The sequence below is a fragment of the Acanthaster planci genome, linkage group LG02 (assembly GCF_054643075.1).
Source record: "Acanthaster planci isolate LZ-2023a linkage group LG02, COTS_SCS, whole genome shotgun sequence".
NCBI lineage: Eukaryota > Metazoa > Echinodermata > Asteroidea > Valvatida > Acanthasteridae > Acanthaster > Acanthaster planci.
The window spans coordinates 16,879,131-16,900,242 of record NC_141778.1 but is presented as its reverse complement, the minus strand read 5'-3'; the positions used below and the strand labels follow the sequence as shown (position 1 = coordinate 16,900,242).

At 38.8% G+C, this 21,112-nt stretch overlaps 1 protein-coding gene across 4 annotated transcripts in view; it reads right to left on the bottom strand.

Annotated features, from left to right (window-relative positions):
• The window catches only part of LOC110984415 (adhesion G protein-coupled receptor L4-like), a 52,327-nt gene that overhangs the window by 2,542 nt on the left and 28,673 nt on the right, over positions 1 to 21,112 (bottom strand). For 3 of the 4 annotated variants that reach the window (XM_022244615.2, XM_087132676.1, XM_087132678.1), the window contains 15 exons: positions 18,498 to 18,610; positions 17,531 to 17,633; positions 15,809 to 15,906; positions 13,189 to 13,286; positions 11,939 to 12,124; positions 10,693 to 10,885; positions 7,716 to 7,935; positions 7,293 to 7,425; positions 5,951 to 6,003; positions 5,040 to 5,166; positions 3,557 to 3,660; positions 3,132 to 3,231; positions 2,255 to 2,408; positions 1,402 to 1,468; positions 495 to 647 (listed from right to left, as the gene is read on the bottom strand). In XM_022244615.2, the coding sequence (XP_022100307.2) occupies positions 495 to 647; positions 1,402 to 1,468; positions 2,255 to 2,408; positions 3,132 to 3,231; positions 3,557 to 3,660; positions 5,040 to 5,166; positions 5,951 to 6,003; positions 7,293 to 7,425; positions 7,716 to 7,935; positions 10,693 to 10,885; positions 11,939 to 12,124; positions 13,189 to 13,286; positions 15,809 to 15,906; positions 17,531 to 17,633; positions 18,498 to 18,610 (1,902 nt within the window). The remainder of the gene's footprint in view (positions 1 to 494; positions 648 to 1,401; positions 1,469 to 2,254; positions 2,409 to 3,131; positions 3,232 to 3,556; positions 3,661 to 5,039; positions 5,167 to 5,950; positions 6,004 to 7,292; positions 7,426 to 7,715; positions 7,936 to 10,692; positions 10,886 to 11,938; positions 12,125 to 13,188; positions 13,287 to 15,808; positions 15,907 to 17,530; positions 17,634 to 18,497; positions 18,611 to 21,112) is intronic. The other variant, XM_087132677.1, reaches the window with a different exon arrangement.

Below are 21,112 nucleotides of genomic sequence, written 5' to 3'. Positions count from 1 at the left end.
ATTTTCCGAGCAATGCAGGCTTCTTTGGTTGGAACCACACTTTGCTGGTTTCCAAATGACTATGAACAGCACTGTCGCGTCACAGTCGCATTACTATAACAAGAAATTGAGCACTTCTGACCAACATGGCTCTTTCAGCCGATAAGGGGGTGCTTCTGCTCAAGGCGGAAAACACACTATGACAACTTGAATTACTTCCATGGTAAACAGTAACATCCACTGCAAAAGTGTGGAGTTAGATAGAATAGTTTGCAACTCTAAGATACAACTCTGACTGGTCAATGCATACTGAGAGGAGGATATAAGTCTATAATGCAGAGTCCAACATATCCAATCAGGAAGCTGTATATACTGTTGTGAACTAAGTTAGTGAGTTTCAAGATATACAGCAAATATTGGCTGATATCATCCAGCTTGGGGACAAAAAATGAGTTTGTCATGAACCTCAAAAATTAACAACCGAAACGCCAAGTGATTCTTAAAAACAGACGTACTTAGCCTGGTTCAGTCCACTTGTTGCATTCGCAGAAGAGAGTTTCCTGATCAAGCTGACAACACGCACAAGGATGCAGGTATTGATAACTACAATAGCCAGCATGGGTGCCACAAACATCCAAATGGAGTTATCGGACGACTGCAGCCAGCATCTGGGAAGGAGGATGTCAGAAGTTTGCTGGGAAATGGAAGCTCTTAGAACTATTGAAAGTTGTTCTGTATCAATGCACTTTGAACAAGTTTTATATAGCATTAAATAAAATTAATGAAAGCCATAATAGCCATCATAAAAACAACAGCCTGAAAATACAACATTGCCCCCCCCCCAAAAAAGAACAGAAGGATTGCTTTGATTAGATTGCAACAGGTTTAATACGCATGCTGACAAACTATAAACTAAAGTAATGCTATAATGAAATAACATAGCATCCGTTACCACATCGGTGTTTTAAGCAGGTTACTTCAATGTTTATGCTCATCTCAAAGGTCTGCCAACAGCTTTTGTCAGTTAAACTAAATGAGCCAGTTAATAGTTCAGGCGAATGTGGAAGCAAAACAGATTTGATGTCATGAAAAATTTGCAGAAAAATCCTGCTTCCAGTTGTGCTGGTATAAGTCAGTCTTGTTTTACAAGATGCATTACATCAGTAGGAATGATCGTAACAGTCTAAATTAAAAATAAAGTAAATGCTCACGTCTTTGTCCTAAAATACGCAATGAACATAACTAGTTTCATAATTGGCTCTTTTAAGGGCAAATTACCCTCAGGACTTCCAATCTTTTAGGTACTTCAAAACAGTGTGCTCACATCCAAAATTAACTTCTGGTTGGACTTGGCAGGCCTTAAATTAAACACATCTGCCATATGACCTGTCTTGATAATTTATGCTTCAACTGTCAACTTACGTGTTCGATTTGCGAATGCTCTTTGAGAATACCCCCACTGTGACTGCTGCCAAAATGATTGGAACGCCTAGAAATTCAAGCATATTTAATGACATCAGTGATTTCTGGACCAACTCATTCAGTGCATACAAGGCCCATTGGCAGATCAGACAAAGGTACCTTAAATGGCTAGATGGCAGGAGAGAACGGAAACTTTCCATGACAACTGCACATTCCCTGGGCCAGAGTCCTCATGCATGTGCTCAATGGCTACAATTTCATAACCTCTCAAACTTGACCTTTTCCAACTGGAAAAAATCTCAAAAAGGGGAAAAGAAATAACTCCACTGGGATTCGAACCAAGAACACCCACCATCCTTGTCATTACCCATTATCCTTAACGCAAGCCAGCATTTTTCTTTTCTTCGTCTATTGTACCCAGGACCCCACATGCTTATGCTGAAGCTGTTATGTATAAGTCAGGTAATACAAAAACATATTTCGGCGATTAAAAACTGAGCATTTCTCTGTAAAAACCTGTGTATTAACAGCCTTTCAGCATTTTAGCAGCATTTCATGTCTAGTTGTGGTTGACATCAACTAACTTTAACTTTACATCAACTAAACTAAAAAATGCACATGTATAACAACTTAATGCCATACTGATAACATACACTTTATGCTGTATAATTTTTTGCTTGTCATCTATCACTATGAATTGGTCAATTCTACAGAGCACCAAAGTGTGATGTCATTTTGAACCAGAATGTGTACATGCACGTGTTGGTTCATATGCTAATGTTTTTTACACATGCATACTTGTGCATATGATGTATTTACTTAAGTATTCAGACGTAAATTTTGGGGAACTCACCCCATGCAAAAATCATGTACAACTTGAGCCTGCTCCTCTCAATATTGAACACCACCACAACCTGTAGGTAGAGGTGAATACCTTCAACCAACATCCAGAAGAAACTGGCCTGGTTGGTGTAGTAGATCCCCATGGCAACTGCTATGCATGCATCCTGGTAACAAATACAAAGCCAAATCGATCCCTATCATCAGTATGACCAACACTGACCAAGGCTGTAAGCCTTTGCTTGTATGCATAGCCTTATAGCAGTGTTGTACATGTAGTTGAGTCACCATTCAGTTCGAGTCTGAGTCATGAGTCACAAACCTCGAGCAGTGGCTAGCTGGGATTTTACTAGTGGGGGGGTACAAGCATCTTTGGGGGGCACCAGCTTTCAGTGGTGTGATTTTTTGGGGGCCAGCTTTTGTTAGCCTTGTTTAATATCCATTCATTCATTTTTAAGTTGGGGGGTACCTGGGGGGGACACCTGGAATATGGGGGGGGGCTGTGCCCCAGGCCTCCCCCATGGCTAAGCCATGGCCATGGCACGAGTCTGAATCACAAGCTTACTTTGAGTTTGAGTCTGAGTCACAAGCCCAAAGGCAACATCTGAGTCACAAGTCATTTGTTATTCTAGTTTCTAGGTATGCGCAGCAGACAACGTACCTGCCAGATTGGTGAATCACAAGAAAAGGTTGTATGTCAAATATATATATTTGTCAGTATGACAACTGTTTGTAGTTAATTTCAAAGCATATCAAACCACCTGCTGAATAATGCAACACGGAGGCTTTTTCCTCAGTATTCATTTCTAAAGAATGGCATTTTCAGTCTAAATGGAATGTTGTGTCCTTATTCAATGATGTCAAATTGTCTTTTTGGAAAATCTACTTACACTGTGCTTAGCAGGGACGTCTAAGAATAGAAACGTAATGCGAGCCAGGCCAACAGCAATGGCTAGGTTGATGTGGACCAACACACGTTCTGTCTTTATGCTGGTATGGATAAAATAGTATTAAGACTATCAGATTTGTTGCAGTTCATTCGACGAACATTATATTGACAAATTTACCTTTCTGCGGGCATGCTTCCTGCTCAAGTTTTGAGAGAGTGAATGAATGAAGAATGCTCAAAAAGAAAATTTACAATCATATACAACCCCACTCTGATAAATTACATCAGTTGTTATGAAGCTTACCTTTAAGGGGATTGTTTGACCTCAAAGCGCATTAATTAAGCAATCAAGTCTCCTTAACTTTGTTTTTCTTTTTTTCCATGAAATAACTGAAATAAATTTCAGCTCACTAAATTTCAGCTCACTTTAAGAAAATAAATGTTGCAACCAACATGATGACACCAGCTACCGACAAACTGCAGCCGATGTAGGATGCAATCTCCAGTGCTCTCTGATTGGTTTCAGATATCTGAAGCAGCAAAGACACAAACATGACAAAGAGGAAGAAAAACTACATTAACAAACAAGCAACAACAACAATTACACTTTTTACAACATGAGCTTGTCTGCGTCAGACTTTAAAATTATCCTGACCTTATTACTGGGGTATGTCAGTCATGCATGCAGTCCTTGTGATTTGAAAATTGCAAGTGTGTGAAAAAAACACTCCTGGACATTTCCAGGCGTGCAATTTTTCTAGGCGTGTGATTTTGAAAAATGAATCATAACCTTGGGTCAATCAATACATAGTAAAATAGAAAGATGAAATTGGGTCAACATTACATATAAACAATCAACAAAACCAACAAAAAAATGATGCAACAGTTTCAGATCACACCCGCTTACTTCAAGAAAACTCGAAAAGATATGTCCAATACATGTAACAGATTCAAAGTTTTATGATGGTTACAAGATCATGCCCTTTCCATAATAGCAGCCTTGACAGACCATACAGAGCTCCTCTGATGAGCCACAAGATCACTCCAATTCTCCATTAAATTTTTCAAATAAATTTCCTGATTTTCCAGAGATTTCTCACTGCCAGATCTCTTTCCTGTGAGTTATTTCCATTCATAACGCTAAAAAAGTTTATTGGGAAACATCAGGACGTTTACGTGTCTGCACACAAAAATCTGCTGTGATCCACGCTGGCATGATCTCTCCATGGCTTTTACGCACTATGTTGTGCATCATGATTGACTGGTCTGGTCCCAGTCTGGACTTCAAAGGAATTCGTTGTTTACTACGCATAGGGAGCGTGTGCCTGCGTATTGAAAGCATGTCAACTTCTGGAGATCGTTTTGTGCAGATGCGGGTAAAAGCCCAATTTTTTTTCCGAAAAATACCATTGTTGTGATTGGAACAACTTACAGGACAGACATCTCCACGAAAAACTTGGGATAATCAGGGAATTCATTGGGAAAATTTGACTGAAAAGTGGTGTGATCTCATGGCACTGCATTTGACATGTAGAAGCACGTAAAGCCATGTACAGTCTGGTGTATGTAGCATTACGCATGCAGCAACCCTTGCTGCAGTGCTGCGCAACGTGCATGTGCTGAACGATTGTACACTGACAGAGCTGTTGCGCTCAATTGTTTCGCTGGGAGAATAAAAAATGATTCCGTCATCCCTTTCTGTTAGGTAGGCCTACTGTTTGATTCTTTTTGTTTCATTTTTCTCAAAAATTGCAAAGTATAATTATAAAGTAAACTCATGCCGAGGAGTGCGGTACGGATCGTTTCAGGCGTGCAATTATTTGCACTTCTCGGGAAGCTTTAGGCGTGTGATGGCGTGGGAGTGCAATCGCATGCCTTAAAACAAAAGGACTGTGCATGACGGTCTCACCTCTATGTCCTTGACTTGCGTCAGGACAGCAAAGCTGGTGAGATGACTGCAGGAGCATGTGACGTAGTTGGCGGTGTGAGTGGTGAGATTACATCCCTTGGAGGACCACCTACCTCCAGAGGAATTCCTGCCCAAACATACAAACAATTAAAAGCAACAAACCAACCCACCCCTCAAATGAATGCCTTCATGAATCAGTGTTGTAATCGAGATCACTAAAGACCATTCCAATGCTCCACAGAACAACATGCAAGACATCAAGTCTGAATTCAAGTCACAAGCCATTCAATTGAACATTTTGCATTTGTCACTGTCTGCACCCGGCCTCTACTCTGGAATGATCCATCTTGTGAATGATTTGTTCTCTCTTCCAGTCATAGCAAAAGTCATGTCTTTAAACAACATGTTTCAAACAAGAGAAATAAAAAACACGGTTTTTAGGGTGTAAATTCAACTAGGGAAACCCTTACTTGTTTCCCTCAACTATGGCACTAAAAAAGGGTACTGTGAGGGCACAGATGGGTGTCATGCTCCAGTATACCCTGAAATGGCTGGATCAAGCTGTATACTCCCCAGAGCTGACATGTTAATCTTTCCTTAGCTAGCCCTAACACTCCTCAGTCCTCCAACAGGTGAAGGATTGAGGAGGGTTAGGGCTAGTGAGCAGGGACAACAGCATTAGTATACCAGGACTTTGTGTATAATGGGCTTAGGAATAACATAAAAATGCCCTGTTCATAATATTATCCTCATTTTATATAATATTCACATAGCACTGGTGCAAACATCAACAGTCTTGAACAAAACATGAGGAATCAATTACATGCCAAATAAAAAAAAAAAACAAAACCCAAATACCTCCTCCCCAAAAACAATAACCAATGATAAACAAATGTGCAAGTCTGACTCACTTTGTGTCCCAGTAAACACATACAGCTGGGTCCAAATCAACATCTCTGTTTAACTAAAGTATGTTGAAAGAATGACAAAATCAAGAAAAATGATAAAACTTGGAATGATTCTGTTAATAACCTTCACACCACAGATTTGTATAAATCTTCCCAGCAGAATTTGCAAACTTTGCATGCGAGTTAATGACTTTTTTGCTCAAAGTCTGCAAGAAAGAAATCAATGATTGAGATCACCAAACAAAGAGCAAAATTTATTTATTTCACTTGATGAGCATGCAAATTTCATACATAGGAATTTGTTGTTTGTTTAATGTTAAACTTCTTAAGTTGTTAACAATTTGTAAAAATTGTATCGTGAAATGAAATGTTTAAGCAGGGATCTCAGATTACACTGCCAAATTGCCATCAAAGGAAGAAATTGGAACAGAAGTTGGAACATATACAATGGCAGAAGCAGGAAAATAATTACTTTCAAAATGTGATGAATAATGCAAAAATATTTTCAAAAACTTCCAAATACTTTCAAGTAGCCAAAGCATACACCACTTATACACCCCTGCTAAGGAAAGGTGTATGTGGTTGTTGCACATGTAAAGAAACAAATTACAAATAAGTAAAACTGTATTTGTCAGTAAGAATCATTCAGATAAGAGATTCTTTATCAGCCTTTGTGACGGAATGGAGGTTCAGGGCAAGTGTTTGCCTCCAAACAGTGATTAAATGAACAATTACAGAAAGTATATATGCCCTTTTGGTCTGTAATTTGTCACTTGAGGTTAAATCATGCAAGCCAATATGTGGTACGTACCTCTTTCATTTCGTTTAAACCAGGTGTATTCTTCCTTTCTATTTCTTAAAAATTTTTTATTCCTCTTATATTAAAGTTTTGATGGCTTGATGTGCCAACGTGCTTGCCGATAGATGAAAATCAAAGTAATATTTGGGAGGGAGTTCTCCTTAAAGTCTCCAAGCGCAAAATTAAATGACGAGTTCGCATTTTCTACTGAATGTGTGAAAGTACACAGTGCAACCGAATTTGAAGGATTTAAATAAAAAAAGAAGCGTTAGAGCAATGAGATGAGAAAAATCGCTCAAACACAAATGCATGTTCATGAATCTATTGTTTTGACGAATTTGGCAGGGAAAACCTATAGAGAGTACAACTAAGCAATATGTAGGAGGTACTGTCCCTTTTCCATCGCATACAAAGCAAGTACTGCCTGTAGGAATCAACCTATTGAATCAGACTCATAGAAGTTTGAAGAATTAGAAAGTACGGCCTGCCATTTCATTATAAAAAACGAAAACCAAAAACAAAACGGGAAAAGTATCTTGCAGGTACCTTACGAATGTGGGTCTCAAACTCCATAGAGACAGGTTTCTGTGTGAAGACGCTGTCATCTGGTTGAGGTGTAATTGAGACACTGAGGACTCTACTCAAAACAGCAATCTTAGCTGAAGAATTGCTAATAATGCTACAGCAAAGAAAAGTATAATAAATTGTCATGTATTCACCATGAACAGATGGCATAATCTTGCATATGTAGGAACAAAAGTACCCATAACAGTAGCATCAAACTAAATTAAAGAAACCAACACTTTATTCCATCATGACACCATAGCAGGACAAAAAAATATTCACTTTAAGTATTGTTTTGTGAAGTACATATTTGAGAAAAACAATTTCAAATGCAAATCCAGTGTTCACAGAAATTTGGTTTTGTTACTATTCCAATTTAACCTAATAACAGTAAGTATAATGAACCTTTCAGTGTGGGAAAACATCATTTTCACATCTGAACTAGATGAAGATCCAATAACCCCGTCCAAGTTGCGGTACAGAATGGACACGACTGCAGAGTTCAACTCATTCTCAAATAGTTCCATTGGTACAAAAGCTCTGGTGGCAACATCATCAGTGAAACTGTCGCTCTCCGGGACCATCAACTTTGAAGAATTCCCATCCCACCTCTTGACTGCTGTGGCTAAGTAAAAAAAACAAACAAAAAAAAGAAAAACGTGGCCAGGAACATGAGGAAAGAGACTCTGTTGTGGCTTCACTTTCAAAACTCTCCTCATTTCACGTCTACTTCCTCATCCCTTCCCTCCATCACACTTTTAAAAGATGAGCAGTACAATGAGAAATTGGCTCTGAGGTTCATAACTCAGTAGCACAAATTGAATGGCCATCAAGAAATTACATACTGATCGATTAGGGCCACCTCCCTTCAGATTCACATGCTGCTAAGTTATAAATGCATACACACGCCCCATGGTGAAAACTGAGATTTTTTTTCTCCATTAAACAGCTGTCATTCACAACTCATTACAATGGGAAAAAATTGAAAAGATGAGGACAAAAGATGTGACCATGCATACAGTCAACAGAAAAGGGGACTAAAATCTGAATTTTAAGATTTAGGGCATCTTTTATACCTGGCCTATGCTAACTGTACATGTGATGTTGATATACTGAGATAGGCAATAGACATAACTGTAAACTGTTGTTGAAAGAGGGTGAGAAAATGAATGAGGTTTTAAAACTCCAGGCAGCATTCAAGTCGATAAACAGCTGATGAAACGGGATGAAAGTGAATATTAATGATGTTTGGTTGAAAACATTTACAATCGATGCAAATACAACAGTACAAATAGGCATCAAAATGACAATATCACACTTTAAGCTCATTTTGTAATGATGACAGGTCACATATGTATGGAAATCAAGGGAAAGGTACTCGGTCGTAATATAAGAGACAGTGATGGTCACACTGATGGTCACTCATATGGTCCTTGTGCCCACATCAGTGGTGATGATGACAGTCATGGTGATGATAATGGCTCATATATGATGGTATCACCAACAAAGAACTTTATACCAATATATCAGATGACAAAAATGGAAAGGCAGAATTCCAACCAAATAAGAGGCCCAGGAGTAATGGACCAAGCTTTGGTGTGTCAATTATCAACACCAAGCCACGTTTTTATTTTGGGTACAAAAAACAGTGGAAGCAGCAAACAAAGGATGATTATAAATGGCAATGAAGAACACACAAAAATCCTTGGCAAACATGCCAGAGAAAACCAAATCTGCAGTGGAGACCTACTGTTTTTGAAAACCCCATTCAAGGTACCTTTTTGTGTAAAAGTTCAATCAAAGTGGAAAATTTAAAATTTTCTGATTTTGTTTAACACCTTTTTTTTTTTAAACTAATGATTTGTGACACCCATCTAACCACATCTATTGACTCACTCGCACAGTACTAATGTCTGCTTAAACAGGTTAAATGGCATATTGGTGCACTTGATACGTACTGCTTGATGAGTTGCAGAGCACAGTGGCGTTGCAGCTATCTGTAGAGTGGAGTTTCAGCTCCGAGAAATAAAGGCTCATTTGCTGTACTGTACATGCCTGTCTGTCAATTTTGGTGAATGAGGGTTACAGGTTATAAAGGGGAGTCAGGTTGCTGTTGTAGTGGTTCTTTCTCACCTTCCACCTCTGCAGTTCGGGTTCAATTCCCAGCTCTTTGGTCCACATGTAGATTGGGTTTTCAGTCCCTATTTCTGATTCTGTGGGTATTACTCAGACTATTCCCCTGGGGTTTTCCTCTCACTTCTAAAACTGTAACCGCGTCTCATTGTGTCCTCTCTACAGGTTTCTTCAGGCTAGTGAGCTACAGTGCCTAAAACACTTTGGCTGAATCCTTGGTGTCAATACCAGAAACAAAACCAAAAAAATGGAAAAAAAATGGACAAAACCCAATAGGAAATTGGAAATGTGTTTGAAGCAGTGTTGTAGTCAAGTACTTTCCGAGTACCAATGTTCTCCGCAAAATACTGAACTGGGTAAGAGGGAATAAAGCCAGAGTGCACAGGCATTTGATGGTAAATGTGCAAAGGTAAGATTACAAAATAAACGGTAGACTTCAGACACTCCCAGTTGTGTAAAATTTAAGTTTTAAGGAGAAAGGTACTCGCAAAGTACTCGGCCGAGTACTTTCTGAGTACTTTTCTCCTAAAAAGTTGATTTTAATCAAACAGTGATGGTCTGAAGTCATTATGTTGCTTAGTAATCTTACCTTTATGCATGTACCATCAAATGCCAATGTACTTCAGCTTTGTTTTGTCCTAACTAGTTAAATATTTGGTAGAGAACTTGGTTCTCAAAAAGTACTTGACTACATCACTGGTTTGAAGCCAGTTAGTACCAGCAGTTTTGTCATATGTTAAGAACAACACATCTGATGGCCCCTCGACCTCTGGAAATGGAAAACTGTATGAGGTACATGTAAGCAGCCCTTAATACTGTGAACAAGTAAATCCCATTTCCATAAAATAATATGCTGGGAGGGGGCAATAAATCCCCTTATGAATTCTTAATGTGATTTCTTTTAACACAAAGTACCTCTGAATTTATGAAGCTGTCAACCAGTAAACAGCTGTTGGTTATTAAAGATAAAAGTATAAAAACTGAGTAAAATGAGGCCTCAAGAATACATCATAAATTGCACCCATAAGCTCATAAGCTATTGGCCAGGTACAGTGAGTTAGAATAGATGCCAACGTCATGCACATGCAAGTTCCACATTAAGAGTTGACCTACCCCCGCAGGCTAGGGAATAGGCCTGAAAACATGAAAAACAAAGACTGTGATAAACAAAGGCTTCCAAAAGTGACAAAGCAGGTGAGAAGCTCACATTACTTTCAAATAAAAAACACTGAATTGTAAGTTTCCAAACCAATATTATCACTGCTGGAAGAGAAGGACTCCCCATCATTTGTCAGTATCTTATCAGCAAGGGACATCATCAGATGCTCGGTGGTATTTGCAATTTTGCCGGCTGGGGAGCTTGTCATGCCATGGAAACTGGTCTTTTTATAGAGGTTTGTGTACTCCTCCTTCAGAAGGGAATTCGCTACGGACACGCCTGCCTGTAAATTGAAAGTTTATTCATTTATTTTAAACAACATCCTATGATGCGTACACTAGAAAAAAAATGCTAATCTACAATAAACGTAAAATGTCACAAGAACTGTCTGAACCTGAATTGTCTGAAATCGTTATGGGTGTATCGACATTGATGTACGTCAGAATCCACAGGTAATACCAGGGCCTACTTATAATGTCAACCATGCATAATGATGAGCTGTCTATATTTTCAAGAACAGTTTAAATGATCTTTGAAGCTTTCGTGGTGATGATGGAAAATAAATTAAAGGTTTGCAGCATAAGCATCATGCAAGGATATCTCTTTTTTGTTAGTATGTGTGGTTTGATTTTGAAAAGAACCGGAGGGCACTCAATGTTTCAGGCAGTATGCTCTGTCCGTTGTCAGGAGACTACAGAGGCTCCAATAATGAAGCAGCTTATGTGGTGAGGTGTGAAGAGGATGCTAACTTCAACATCAGCAACATCTGATGCCCCATCCTCACATCCCAGTCCAATGGGTCTCCTATACACCAGGACAAGTTTCCAGCCTATGGGTCTCCTATACCTTCCCCCAGCACTGTCCCTCCCTCAGACTGAAGCACCTCGCCGATCATTCAGCATACCATTTTCTTCTTCAGTGCCCTTAGTAAGATGCTGAGTTAGCATCCTCTTCACACTTCACTGCCTCCAGACACCATGCTTCATTATTGAAATCTGTTCAGTCTTCTGATAACACTGAGCATACTGTTTGAAGAGTCAAGTTCACACCCTCGGGTTCATTTCAGAACCGCACATGCTCACAATAGATATCCTTGCATGGGGCTACTGCAAGCCTGAATTAAATAACGTGAAATTTATAATGTACAAAACACAAAGAGAGTTTATATTAAGATATAATGGGCTGTAGAACAATACATTATTATTTACACTCACTGCCTCTTTAGGAATCACATCAACTTCTGCTTGTAACTTCCCAGGACTTGAACAAAGATGTGAGCCCCGCATGGTAAACCCTTGCACCCTGTGACACGTGAAGAGTGTTGACAGTATCATACCTGCACAAATGACTTTGAGCTTTCCAAGGTAGCATTCTGCAGTGCGTCCACATTGCCAACTGTTGAGTAAATGTTAACTAATGACACCAGCTCCTGCGGTTGGTCAATCTCGCCTCCGCGATTCAAGATGCTTTGTGCCTGTTCGAAAATCTCCTCACCTTCCTCCAGGCTGATGTTGACAAGTGTCTGTTGGGGAAAAAACAGAGAAACAGGTGGAGGTAAGAGTGAGTTGATCCAACTGAACTAAAACAAAGCTCATTCAATTCAAAGCTTATATCAACCTTTTGACACAGGTCCTAGGTTATTTCTGTTATGTCGAAACCATATTGAATTACCTTATGCAAGGCTTTCAGTTTGACGTAAATTTTCCCTTTTTTATCCAGATTGATACAGATGTAAAGTGAATGCATGGCAAAACTGTGCAAAGACAGTACGTTTTGGCAAATCGGCAGTCTCATGTCACAGATTAGCTGACATGGTCGATTATTTTCTCATCTTATTCTTATTTTTAGGGAGACTTCTAATTGTTTTGCGGAAAGTCTGTAATTTTTAATATACAAACTGACAGGATTTCTGCCTTTTGAGTTTCTGCCTATTGGGCAAGATAAGACTGACTTCCAATATTTTTGTTATTGCTTGTAAATGAGACAGTTATGATACTCTCACCTATGATTATTTGGAAAAAAATGTGAAATACAAAGTGACAGGATATCTGTGGTTAATTGCAGAACTAATCACCCAGATATGGAAAAAAGTGCTTTGGCAGGCAAGATAATGGGTCTCTGTTTTGATGATGTCACACCTTGTTTTATATACGGGCCTCTTTCTATGGAGCCAATGCAAGCCTACAGTCTACAGAGCACCATAGGAAAGCATGTACATTACGTTTGATGTCCTAAGTACAGAGGCCTATTCTTGGTAAATATTACCATCAATGTTTACCACATCTACATAACATATTCCTGTTGCTTAATTAAGTTAACTAGCGGGCAGAGGGCAAGGTAGTGCCATCATTAAAAAATGACCAATAAAGTGACCAAGACCATGCAAATAAAGATATACCAATATTGGAACTTTCAACTAACAAGGAGCCTTCATAAACTTTTGCCGATGACCCATAGTGAATCAAACTTTGTATGAGCACTGTCACTTTTGTACAGCTGCTGTTTCAGGTCAGATACCTCTTACTACCAGGAATTTCTCACTATTGTCTTTAGTACATTGTGGGTAGCATCTAACTATAGAATTACCCTGTTTAACAGCTCTTCCAGCGAGATTGGTGTTGGAGTTGTAGAATTAGACACACTGGTACTGTTATACCCTGTTGTCCATGCTTCAGTTGTGGTCTCTGTTGAGTGAAAATACTTCATTTATGCTAACCTGTGTTGTGAATCTCATCTGGGCCCAATTTAAGGGCATGATTTTTACGTTAAAAGAGGGTCCATGTACTTCATGGAGACCGTGAAGCAGTCGGTACAGCAAAAGGAATGCTTACCTCGGAAGAAAAAGTGCTTGACTTAGTGACATGACAATGGAATTCTCAATTTGCATGCAACCATTAGCACAATCATGCCTAGTACAATCATGTCTAGCACAGCTATGACATGGTGCTTATGGCCAGCAAGATTTTGTGCTGTAAAAAGCACAACTTTTCTGCTGACTGTTATGCAGCTCCATGAAATAGGACCCTGAACATTAATGCCATTGGCCTAATGATGGACTATAATATCCACACCACTTGTTTCAAGAGTGAGGGCTAACTGGGGGATGAAAATGCGAGGAAAAAAACACTTTCGGGGTCTCGACAGGTTATAATTATTGGGCAAGGAAACAAAGAATTAGTTTTTTATCCAAGTCCCTTTATTTTTCACTCATTACATTATTAAAAAATTTTTTTGGTTGATATGTGAAAGTGTTACAATGTGTTTGTCTGTGTCAAAGCTCCACGCTGTGACCACTGGGTATCCAACTGTGTAGTTGTGGGCACGGGTGAATAGTGATGGGCGTGGGCTATGAGTTCCGACCAATAGTCATAACACAGTCCAAATGGTCTCTCCATCACGACTAGTCAACTATCTAGAAACTGATAACTGCAGATATTGGTAACTAATCCACAAGTTGCACTAGTCGTATGGCTTTGCCAACACCTACTTATCTTTTTACTCATAATGCATCATAAAATATACGTTAATTAGTAAGTTTTCTGTCAAAAGTTCATGCAATAAACACGGATGCGGACTGACACAAGAAGTTGGCTTTGAGCTTTTCTTTTCAGGGACCATTTTGTCATAAGGAAAAATAAACATAAAACAGCCATCAAAATTGGCAGTTTGGATGCATTTTAATTGTGACAGACTGGTTTACAGTGAAATGGATCTCACAAAATATCTTTGCTAAGATCAATCGACATTAAGTTCTGAGAGGAGTTGCATAATAACACAACGTTCATGAAGATTGTGTAAAAGATAAACATGTCCTCCCTGGTGAATGTGTCCCCCTGGACACTTTTACTGGATTGTACCCCGGTAAAAGTGTCTGGGGGACACATTTAGGTAGGTAAATCTGCCCCCCTGCCCAACAGTAAATGTGTCCCCCGTGCAATGTCAACCGGAATGTCAATGTCAACTCGTGTACAAGAAAGAGACTTGAGAAAAAATGTCACGATGTATTGTCATGTACTTGAGGGACATTTGTTGGGCAGCAGTTTCAAGATGTCACGTACAGTCGTTTTCCGAGTTCCTGTTTTATTATGTACCCAAGCCGTTGAAATGAAAACCTACCTCCTTTGTATTGTTCTTTGGGACTAAAATGTATAACTGTGTGGCAAAAGGGGGGGAGGATTTCCTGGAGGGGACTGATTTACTGGGGCCGGGGGGGGACACTTCTACCTAGGTAATTCTGTCCTCACCCCCCAACCTCTCAGTTTTATTGTCCACGCCGGCCCTATATTCTATGGGCTATTGTCAATGATGTCAATGACCGTCAGTAATGACGGATTTCCCTCAATTCTTGAAGCAACTGATATAATTATAAAATTCTACAAAATGTTAATCTCTTTCAAATGCCAAAGACATGGCATGCACGTTATGTTGTTTTTATGCAAGTGAGGAGATCTAACCATTTTCTACTCTTATCAAATCACAGTAAAATTTTATTCATGGAAGAAATTATTTTTTTTTATATGAAAATTTGGACAAACATCTCATGTTATGAATGAAGACTTATGAAAATGTTTTGTTGTTGGTGCCTCTCTAAGAAGACTGAGGACTGTCCACCCCCTCCCTTCCCCACTTTTTCCATAATTTGTCTTTCTTATTTTCTCTCATTCACTGGCAGTGATTTTCACCGCTGGCTCAATAAAGAAGTGACTGAATCCTGCAATATCATTCAACATTCCGTTCATAGAGCAAGCAAAATATGAGAAACAAAATTCAACTCACTCACTTATATTTAGTCTGCAATGACAATGCTGGTTTGCCAAAGAATGGATTACCTTTTGCCAGATTATTGATGACGAGGAGTGATGGAAAAAATGGCAGCTCTCCGGTGTCTTTATGCAGGACCTCACCACATACATGTACTGGCAATGTGCATGCTCAACACTACTTAGTCATGTTAGTGGAGCCACGCTATTTACATGATATGGGACGACATTCTAAGTGCCTTGACTTCGATTTGTTTAAACTACAGGAGAAAATCACTTCATTTACCATCCTACCTCAAAAGTTACTAGTCAAACTTTTTTTGGTGGTGTTTTTAAAGGCAGGTGTAAAGAAAACTTAATTGCAAACACGATGGCGGAAATATTTTTGAATTTTGCGAAGTAGGCTTGAGAATGAGAATATGGGGCAAAAATAAAATTAACCATACCTTCAGATTGGTTGGATCCATAAAATATTAGCTGCTGTTCAGCCAATGAAAGGGCCCGATTCCAGACTGCAAACTCTTCAATTACTATCTTAGTGTTTCTGCATTGACATGAATATATGTTGAAACATGCATGATTTAGTACGACTGAACAAATAACTTCAGCTTTGTGACTAATCCCTCTAACTTTGGAAAAACAATGACTAAAATTTAATTTTGTCGATTTCTATTGTGCACATGAACAACAAATGTTGAAAACAGTTGAAATTCAGGTCTTTGAATTTAGAAGAGAATTCTCAGTCCTCAGATATCATAATTGAGACACGTTTTCAAAGAGAGTCAAGCTATTTTAACAATCAAATAATTGGTGTCATCTGCAGTAAAATAAGGCCACAAGAATTGCAAAAACTATTGTGGCTCACTCTGACAGTTTTTTTACAAAGGCACATCAATTCACTCATACAAAATACAAAATCAGAACTTTTCCTTCCTGTACTTGGACCTATTTTATGATCAGCTGATCACAATACGGGTTCACTGTTTTCCTTCCACGGATGTTGGCTAAGCAAACTGTTGAAATATTTGATCAAATTCAAGGTACATATGCATGCGTAGTTTATACTGTAGATTTATTCTTTCTGTAATGCTAACTATACAGTCATTAAAAGTGGTGAATACAAGTTAACAAGATACAAAAGATCAACATTGTTGAGAAAGAAACTTCTTTTTAGGTGAAATCATGTACAAAGTGCCAGCAAAGGGAAAGAGGAAAGCAAAGGATTTTTTTGTCACCCTCAACCATACCTACATGATCCCTTTGGTTACTTAATGTACACAAATACAAGTGCAAGAAAGAACAGAAACAGTATGAGGTTTTGCAGACAAAACAGAAAACTGACGAATAGAAAACTAAAAACCCACAGCAGCTGTGGATCGGGGAGGGGAGGGTTAGGGTGTCGAAACCTCCCCATGCTCTTAATGAATAACAGGGGAAAAATGAGGTAATTAATACAAAATAAATAACTAAACGTACCAATACCACTGCAAACGATGTATGTCATGCCATTTCTCATCGTTTCTGCTTGTTCGCAAAAAAATGAGACATTAAAAAAAATCTCCGATCTGAACCCCCTCAGATGTTTTTACATCAGATGTAGAATATTCAAAGTATCCCAAAATATCTTAGTTTTGGGATACTCAAGTGCTGGTTCACTCACTTGTTACAAGTTACATTAATGATTATAATAGTCTCTTCCGATTTACTGATATTTTGTTAAGTTGCTTTGCAATTTTAAGGTCTATACAAGTTTAATGTTTGTCCAGTAAAACATGATTCTATACTGGTTTTACCATATAAGCATGATAAACGTATAGCTAAGTGGTTTGGATTTTAATCATATGATTTCATTTTCAATCTGTCTTGTTATGTGCTTTAGAAACATTTTTAAGCATTTCGCACATTAGAATGTCATTACTGTTGATATTATTATGCATGGTTTGTAATATGCATTTGGCAAAGATAGTTCACTCTAGCAATAGGTGTGGTATACTGTTTATGAAAGTTTGTTTCATACATGTGAATAACAAAACTGGTCATGTCCAGATTTGGAGCCAAAGAATTACCAAATCTTTACAGAATTATTTAAGCAAATAAAAGTGATCATGGAATTGGTCAATTAATAATCTAAAAAGCAAAATGGAAATCACTGACTCTCATTTACTCACCCAAAAAGAAGCTGGGGTCCTGTAAATTGTTTCGATTTCAAATAGAGATTGAACGCACCTGACGTTAAAACACTCATATTTACATACATCTTCATCTCTAGCCCTGCAATGCACAGAGATAAGACTTCCATTGAAATCTATAGAGGCCAGAACATTCTTAAACTAAGTACTGCATCAATTTTAAAGAACTTTATTGGAAACTGTCCAACTGAAATGAAGTGTGCAAAACATTCATGTATAAGCTGTACAATGATTAAATGCCAAATTTACATTCATGGGTTCCTACGTTATGTATTTGTTTGTGGTATATATACATGTACATTTTGTAATAATGATCATGGTAATGCATGTATTGGCATGAATCTCGGTAAGTCATGCCTAATTTGCTTGAAAGCAAAGAAATGTTGATTTTGCTGTGAGAGCTAAAATTTGAGATTTGAGACTTCACTTTAACAGGCTAAAATTTATTTGAGTAAACAAAGTCATAAAATGTGCAGCTGTCATCGGTCTGTACAAATTCAAGACCATTAAGGCCTTATTGTTTGTGGGCTTACCAACAGAATGCTGCACAAGCCACATTTGAAATTCCTGTGCTAAATATTTCTTAAGTTATGGCATTGACAAGATTTCTGTTGTCTTAGCCATTTCGACTTTGACCTTTGTTTCTTGGACCCAAATTCAATAAGCTTCTTAGGATCACCCATGAGCAATCTCTAAACCAAATCTGAAACTTATACCTACAGTAATTATCAAGTTATCGCACTGACAGGAATATTCTGGACACCATGATATACACCACACCCACAGACCACCCCCCACCCAAGGAAGGAAAAAGCTGAAACAGTATATTCCTTCACATTGGTGAGGCATAAAAATCGTATGCAGCCACAAACAGTCACTCATTAATTCTATTCAAAATGTGCAAGTTATATTGTTTGGTGAGAAGTTGCCAGAGACTATGACCAACCTTTTACAGTATTTGGTTCCCAGTTTATGTAGACAAGAAGTTCCTTATTTATTAATGAAGGACCAGCTTCTAAATTTGCTTGCCAAAGATGGCTCCCATTGACGATGTCACATCTGTGGAAAAGAAAAGACTGTATTAAAAATGTATTCAAATTCACGAGAGATGGAAGCAAGCATAATTAAAAGCATAACTTAGTAGTAAAAAATCTCAGTAGGGGATCTGGCTGTTTCCAGTGTGTACACTGTTCATCCAGACAACATGCAAACACAATCTGGCAGCCTGCATGCACTGAGATACCTGACATGATGGGCAAAACTGCTTAACATGCCTGATTCACTGCCAGCAGGCATCTGCCAATTTGTTTCCTACAAACACTCTGGGAGCAGAACTTGACCGCTGAACATTGCCTGTTGTAACAATTAAATTTGCTTTAAGGCAGCCCCCTGAATTTTTGCAAAATATGAAATTGGAGTCAGAAGATCCGATATACAGACATCATTCAAATAACTTGAACAAGTTAGTATTTGTTGTATTTGGCTTTATCTCAAATTTTGTAGGCCACAGCAAATAGCATCTAAGAATATGGCTCTAAATCTGTGGTATACTTCCATAGATTGTACGTAAGTCCAGATACCATGCACGATATGGGGCTGATGGGTACCCCCCATGTCCAATCCCTATACACACTCTAGACTATTGTTACCTAACACATCCCCCCAGAAGTCTGTAAAGAATTCCTGAGATTCAGATCAGACAATGACCAACACAAAGGGGGGGGGGGATTCTCTCCACCCCATATCTTGCATCATAAGTCCACTTTAACACACCTGCAGCTCAGTCTTGGTAAATTGTCTTATTTCACGTCAAGCATATATACAGTGTTTTGCCATCTCTAACAATTGAATGAGGGCATGGAAGTAATACAAGAAAATCTAGACCCATAATGTCCTTAATTGGCACACAGAGGTCATTGAAGCCACTGGTGAACATGGCACTGTGCCGAATACAACGATAATAGGAAGGCTTGCTTGCTATTGCCAACCATCTTTATTTGTTCATGGCATCAATAGTTAAAATGGCAAGTGAGCTGATCATTGCCTTCGTATTTGGCACAGTAAAATGGCTGCCAGTCACCTACTGATATGATGCAGAGTAGCACAGTTTACCAGAGAAGGGTTGGCGAGGACACACAAATCTGAGGATCACATGAAAAATCCTACTAATGTGATAGCAAATCCTGATCCAGAAATTTAATATAAATTAACCTGACCAGAGGGTATATGGAAATATATCGTATATGGAAACTTAAGTAATATAGGGGGGTGAGTCAGGTTGGCATAGTGGACATTTCTTTCCTCGCCTTCCACCTCTGGGGGCCTGAGCTCAAATTTGGCCTGGTCCACTGCATTGGCTATAGTCCAGCTGAAAAGATGCATGATATACAGTATAAGCCATCACTGTCACAGCATCTGACTGGGTGGACTTGACCTAGAGTGGAGACTAGAAGTGATGGAGGGTATTGAATACCGCATGAAGATCCACTGCACTGATCTGAGGGCCCGGAACGCGAAGACTCAATCAGTCCTACACAAGCTGAGAGGACATCATGATCAATGCTCCCAGCGCAACAACAACGCAAATTGTGGCGATCATCATCTTTGCGGTGATCATGGAAAGTAAAGGTTACTGTTGACGATGTTGAGGTCATCTGTCCAGCAATATATATGTAAATAGAGTATAGCCATTAATGGTATGATCACAAGCATAATGATTGGACTTCATTTGGGAATATATGTTGTAGATGTTGACGTAGTGGTGTCATCATGCAAGAAACACTATGTGGGACAAGATTTACAAGGCTGGCCATTAAAGCCCAACGAGACATAATGAAGTGAGATCCACTATTGATTGATGAGATATACATGTAAGCACTGTCCAAGGTTGGTACGTACATGCTGGAGTTCATCTGATATCGAGGTGGTTCCCAGGAAGACAGGTCATTGAGTTAGGCCAATTGGAGTAAATTTCTTGGAATTTAATTTAAGTCCTAGTTGTCCAGATATTAGAGGATCATGGCATCTCCAATCTAGATATGCTGCAGCCACTCTATGTGAGTGAAGACCCTTGGTAATGTTGAGAGGTCAAAGGGGAAGACGTAGAACTTCAAAAGATTGTCATGTGGAAGTACCACAAATACCTCATGTAAAGGTGAATTTGAATATGGAGATAGGTATCATGGAGATTTATCAATGATGCCCATGCATGTTGTAGAACTGACTGCATGATTGTTTGAAACATCTCTATCTTGAAACACTGAGGGTGAATGAATTTGTTGTTGCAAATAGATGAATTTGACACTATTTGCCTGAATCTTTCTTCAGGGTCTGGAAGAAAGTAGATTGGAAGTCAATGTCTGGAGTGTCCAAAGAGAATAATGACATTGTTTCTGTAGGAATGGGAAGGTCCTATTCCAAGGACTTGATGTTTGTTGTTCAGGATTGGAGTTGGACAGGGCTACAAGGGTTAGGTAGGAGGTGCCTCAGACCTTGAGGCAGTGGACCTAATTGCCACAACAGCCATCCATGCAGCGTTATCACTGATTGTGACTGAAATGT